The 6,020-nt window shown below is 66.4% G+C and overlaps 1 protein-coding gene across 1 annotated transcript; it reads left to right on the forward strand.

Moving 5' to 3' along the window:
* The first annotated feature begins 2,590 nt into the window (after positions 1-2,590).
* On the forward strand, positions 2,591-3,934 carry HES5 (hes family bHLH transcription factor 5). Its single transcript, XM_046024473.1, has 3 exons — positions 2,591-2,673; positions 2,744-2,909; positions 2,986-3,934. Exons 1-3 carry the CDS (start codon positions 2,620-2,622, stop codon positions 3,267-3,269), a joined length of 504 nt encoding a protein of 167 aa, XP_045880429.1. The 5' UTR covers positions 2,591-2,619; the 3' UTR covers positions 3,270-3,934.
* The last annotated feature ends 2,086 nt before the right edge of the window (positions 3,935-6,020 follow it).

Consider the following 6,020-nt stretch of genomic DNA (forward strand, 5'->3'; position numbering starts at 1 on the left):
GAGGCAGCCCACTCACCGTGGGCCCACTGCGGGCGGGCGGGCAGCTGGGGGGTGGTGGGAGCCGGACCACGTCTCCTGCACGTGTCTCCCTTGGACCAAGAGCCAGCTTGGGGAAGGGGGGTGAGGGCAGGACACAAGCCTTAGCCAAATGCCCCTCTGAAGCAGGAAGAAGCGAGACAGGGAGCGGGAGGGCCTGGCCCGCGGGCGGCCCCCACTCGTGGTCAGGGCCCTGGGACCCCCGCGTCTAGCAGCCAGGCGCTTAGGACTCGCATGGACTTGGGCTCGTATCTTGCCGGCTGTGTCTAGCCAGCTGTGGCCAGGGCCGGGGTGGGTTTGGGGCTTGCTCCCTGCCCCTGCATTCCCCAAGCCCTTAGCTAAGCAGTTTCTTGGTGCTGAGTCCCTAGCTTCTAGGGTGTGGCCAATGGAGACATAGGCGACAAAGTCATCCTCTCCCTCCCCACCCCAGCCCACCCCAAGGGAGCCCATAAACAAGCAAGGGACACACCAAAACATGCCCACTGCCCAGCATGAGCCCCATCTGGGCTGCAAAAATGGCCCCAGGGAGCATCCTGGGGCCCACAGGACCTGCCAGCCGACACCCAGGCTGCGGGGTCACCGGCAGCATCATCCCCAGCTTCTGCAGGTGGTCCCTGCCCTTCGCATCAAACTGTAGCAGGGCCCCATCTGCTTAGGGAGGAGCCCCGGCCCAGGGTCTCCCGCCTCCCACAGCCAGCCCGGGCCGGGTCCCCCTCAAGAGGAGTGCTGTTAGGAGGGAGGAGGAGGAGGAGAAGGTACCAGAGGGGTGAACAGGGGCTCCCTATGCTCCCCCTTCAAAGTCACCTGACGGTCCCCCTCTGGAAGCTCCCCAGCCTAACACACCCCGGTTGGGTGACCCCCTGGCCCACAGGGCAGCCCCGAGCTGGCTCCCAGCCACTCCTGTCATGACACCATCCCGCCTGCTTCCCGCCTCCGCCCATTGCTGGGAAACCAAAGGCTCCTTGTATGCGGTGGGGGTGGAGTGGGGGAGGGGGTTTCTGGAGCAGGTCCACCAGGCAAGACAGTCATAGCTGTGGGTCCCTGCCAAGACCCCGGCCGAGGGGGGGGATCTGACTGGACCCTTGTTAAAGCCCCACGATTTCCAGCCACACCGGGACATGTTCCTGGATTCAAACTCTGGCTGACGTGCCCTGATGCCACCTGCCGGTTCCCGGGACAGAGGTTCTGCCTGCCCCTTGGACCTGACTGGGTCCCGCCTGGCCCCTAGGACGAAGTCCCAGAACCCCCCAATCCCTGCAGGACTCCAGAGAATCAGAGCAAGATGACCGCTCTGGGCAGAGGGGGTGCTCCCGGACAACCAGGGTAGGGCTGGCGGTCCCCAAAGCAGCTGCGGGACCTGGGCTTGGCTGGCCAGGCACCAGGATTACCAGTTTTCCCAGGGAGGCCCTAGGGGGCCATCTGAGCTCACGAAGCATCCGTGTGGGCTCCAGGCCTGTCCTGCTCTGACCCCCATGCCTGCCACCTGGCACCCTTCCTCCCCACCCGTTGGCAGAATGCCCAAGGAAAGCAAACCCCACACGTCCCCGCCAGGCTGGGCAGCGGCCAGCAGGCAGCAGAGGCTCCCCCCACCCCCGTCTCGTACGCGTGGTGACCACACACGTGTGTCAAGCACACCCCTGGGGCCCTGGGCTCTCCTGCGCTCTGCGGACCGTGTGCTCATACCTGCTGCCGCATGGGGCAGGGTGGGGCCCCGAGGAGCACGGGCTGGTGCAGGGCACCCCAGATGCCGGTGCCTGACAGGCTGCTCCCCGGAAGACGGGGTGCAGCAGATCCCGGGGGGAGAGCCTCGGTGCCAGACCCCACGCTGGGCACTTCGGGTGCTCTGCTACCCTGGGTCTTCCCCAAGCTAAGCCACGGAAGCACGGAAGCACGGCAGCCCGTTTTCCGGCCCTGAAGAAGTCACCCATTGCAGGTGACAGCCTGGGACCTATCACCTCAGCCAGCAGGTCTGACTCCAAAGGCGTGGGTCCCTCTTCCCCCTGCCCCCCTTCCCCCGCGCTCCATGCCACCCGCCCTGGCGTGGGTGTGGGGTGTGCAGCAGGTCCCCGTCAGGGAGGGAGCCCAAGCCACTGGAAGCGGCCCCACCCATTCACCGGAGAGCTTCTCCCCACCTAGCCTCTGCCAGCCAGCGGCGGGAGACCCCGGGAGAGGGGAAGGGGAGGGGAGAGAGGGGACCCGGGAGGGGGCACCACTCTTTCCTGCTCCCCCCGCCCCCATCCCCGAGGCCTGGGAAAAGACAGCATATTGAGGCGCGGGGCTCCCAGCATCAGGCCCCGGGATGCTAATGAGGGCGAGCGCGTTCCCACAGCCCGGACATTGTGCGGAGCGGCCCACCTGCTCCTCGGGGAGCGCCCATTGTGCCCGCGCCAATTCACAGGCAATTTAGCGTGCGCTAATGGGCCGGCGCCTTTGTGCGGCCCGCCCGGCCATTGGCCGCCGAGTGTGGGAACGGCCGCGGCGCCCGGGCCCCAGGCGCCTGCCCGCCGCCGCGCCTATATAGGGCCCGCCCGCCCGCCCGCCGGCCGCCACCGCCCGCTCGCCCGCCGCCTCTCCGCGCCAGGCATGGCCCCCAGCACCGTGGCCGTGGAGCTGCTCAGCCCCAAAGAGAAAAACCGCGTAAGTGCGCCCCGCGCCCCGCGCCCCGCGCCCCGCGCCCCGCCGCCGGCTGACGCGCGTGTCCCCGCAGCTCCGCAAGCCCGTGGTGGAGAAGATGCGCCGCGACCGCATCAACAGCAGCATCGAGCAGCTGAGACTTCTGCTGGAACAGGAGTTCGCGCGCCACCAGCCCAACTCCAAGCTGGAGAAGGCCGACATCCTGGAGATGGCCGTCAGCTACCTGAAGCACAGCAAAGGTGAGCCGCGCCCCCGCCGCGCCCCGCCCCCGCCCCGCGCCCCGCCCCCCGTCACCGCCGCCCCGTCTCGCCGCAGCCTTCGCCGCCGCCGCCGCCGCGGGCCCCAAGAGCCTGCACCAGGACTACAGCGAGGGCTACTCCTGGTGCCTGCAGGAGGCCGTGCAGTTCCTGACGCTGCACGCGGCCAGCGACACGCAGATGAAGCTGCTCTACCACTTCCAGCGGCCCCCCGCCGCGCCCACCGTGCCCACCAAGGAGCCCAAGACCACGGGCACCGCGCCCCCGCCCGTGCTCACCCCCGCCAAGGCCACCGCCGTCGCGGCACGCCAGCCCACCTGCGGCCTCTGGCGGCCCTGGTGACCCTGCCGGCCTGGCGGGTGGCCACCCCCGAAGACCGGAGGGCCGGCCAGCCTGCTCCTCTGGCCATCCATCTGTCCCTCCTGGGGCTTGGACAGGCCCCCTTCTCCGGAAGGCTCTCTCCAGGCTGGCGGGCCAGCAGGAGGGTCATTCTCAAGAGAATGTGCTTGCAGAGTCCTTGTCACTTAGGACAATCAGGGCCACCTTCTGCCAAGTGTCTGACTCCGTGGGGTTGTTCTGTGTTTGCATTTCAGCAAGTGGCTTCTGGGAAGTCCCCGCCGCCTGGGGTTCTATGATATTTGTAAGTGTCAGGGGCTCGGTCAGCCGGTGCCTCCCCGTGTAGAAGACTTTCTTCAGGGCCTGCTGCGGCCGGGCCAGGGGGCCTGGCAGGCGGGCCGTGCCGTGGGCACATTTGCCTTTTGTGAAGGCGGAACTCAAGGTGTATCCTCATAGGAACGAGCATCAGCCTGGACGGGCACGGAAGGGCCACGCGAAGCCGCGGCCACAAGGCCCCTGCGCGCACTCGGGTGTCTAGCAGGGGCTCAGAGTGGGCTTTGGGGGGAGGGTGTGGGTCTCCACCATGATCCTGAAAGGGTTCCTGTGTGGGGGTGGGTGCGTGGGGGCAGGATCTGAATTCAGAATTTGAACCGTCGGTCCCGTGGGAGCCCACGGCCAGCTCTGCTGATTTCCAATAAAACCTGACCAAGCAGCCCTCGGGTCTGTCTCTTGTGCGGTACGTGGGTTCTTGGCAGCCGCGGGGGTGGGGGCGGTCTGCAGGGGTGGAGGAGGGCACGCACCATCACGATCCCCAGCTGGGGGGGGAGGTGTCTCTGCCAGTCACCCTCCTGACGAGGCAGAAGCGCTGGTCCCCACCGAGGGAAGGCAGGAATGAGGACAGGAGGTGAGCGAGCAGGGGGGAGGCAGGCCAGAAGAAGAGCAAGCCCCATAGAACGTAGAGCCCCACGTACAGCAGGAGCTGGAGTTTCCCTCACGGCCCCTCGCTAGCTCCCTTCAGGTGGGGGACAGGGAGGGGGCGCTAAAGTGACAGCTGCGGGACTTTCCAGCTCCATTCAGCTGAGAGGGATGCAGAGACCCTGGCCTGCAGGCGGCCCTCTCCGCAGCCGAAGGGGTTCAGCAGGGCCACACTGCACAGGAGCTGGTGTCCCCCTTCACCCTGGCCTTCCGGCATGGCCAGTGGCCCCTGCCCCTGGAAGAGCTCCTGGGAGCAGCCTCTTGGCTAGTCCACGGGTGGCTCTCCCGCACTCCCTGCAGGCCGACCGCTCACCAGGGCTGCAAGAGGCAGGGCTGGTGACGAACTTGCCAAGGACAGTCCCTTGCCTCGGAAAGGGCACCTATTTTTAGGCAGGGTACTGGACACTGGTTGCCTCTGCAGGAGCCTAAAAGGGTGCAGGCTGCCCAAGGGACAAACCCACCCATCTTGGGGGGAGGGGAAGGAGCTGGACATGGGGCCAAAAGCCTTTCACGCGTCATTGGGACCATGGGGCCCAGGCCTGGCCGTCCTTCCTCTTCAGCATGCCTCATCCCACTGCCCTCTGGAATCCTTCTGGCCACTCGGAGCTGAATCCAAGGCGCCCTCTCCAGGCCAGCCCATCGCCTGTCCCACGGCTTTCCCCTGCATCCCACAGGCTTCCTGCACGTGGGCAGGCATGTCAATGAACCGGGAGGGGGGTGCGCCTCCTGGCCAGGCCCAATGCCCCCCACCCCCGTGGCCCAGGGTCCTCGAAGCTCCAGGCCTGCGTCGTCAGGGACCAGGCCCTCCGCACTCTTCCCCTCCAGGCGCCCCCACCAGGCGCCCCCACCTCTTCAAATATATTCCCAAGGCTGCCTCTCCAAGGCTGAAGCGCATGGTCCCCTCCCCTCTTCCCCGTCCCCAGAGCTCCCAGTTTCTGCTGCCCCACAGGCCTGTGCTCCGAAGGCCTTGCCAGGCAGCTGGAGACGGGTTCAACAGAGGCTGAGGTCCAGAGACACAAAGTAACCAGCCCAGAGTCACCTGGGAGTCCGTTGCCAAAGCCACCTTAGGGACCCTCTGTCTGCCACCAACACTGTCTGGGCTCTTTCCTAAAGCGCCTAGTGCCCCTGAGGGAGACACATCCCTCAAGGGTCTCCCAGCCGTCAGAAGCTTCCCAGCGACTGGCCCTGCAACTCTCCCCGACCACATCTGTACCCGCGCTCCAGCTTCAGGAACCGTTTCAGCTAGTTCTCTGCAAACGCCTGTAGACTCTCTGCTTTGCCAAAAGGCAGCCTCCTCCAGGCAGGCTGCCATGCTTTCTGCTGCACTCTCTGCAGACCCCACCATCAGAGTGAGTGTCCACCCTGCACTGGTGGCGCCTGGACAGCAGGGTCCCCGACACCCCCATTTCCATGGGGCTGTCGCAGCCCACAATCCTTCGCTCCTAGAGAGCCGGGCTGGTGGGTCACCCGCGCCTTGATTACCGCGGTACTCATGGACAGGGGCAGGTCTTTGGAGCCCCAGGGGCCTCCTCTGCACTAGCTCACAGCACTGGACGTCAGCATCCGGCCAGCTCGCTGAAAGGGCAACAAAGACAACAGTCCAGACGTTTTGTGTTGGGCCGACGGCCTTGGGGACCCTGGCTCAGGCGAGCCCAGTGGCCCGCCAGTCGCGGGGACCTCAGGGGCGGGCGGGGAGGAGCAGGCCCGGACGTCTCATTAGCATAATATATGCACGGAGGGCGTTTAGCAGTCAAATATATGCGCATATATCTCCATAGATGA

This window comes from Meles meles, chromosome 1, assembly GCF_922984935.1.
Source record: "Meles meles chromosome 1, mMelMel3.1 paternal haplotype, whole genome shotgun sequence".
Lineage (NCBI taxonomy): Eukaryota > Metazoa > Chordata > Mammalia > Carnivora > Mustelidae > Meles > Meles meles.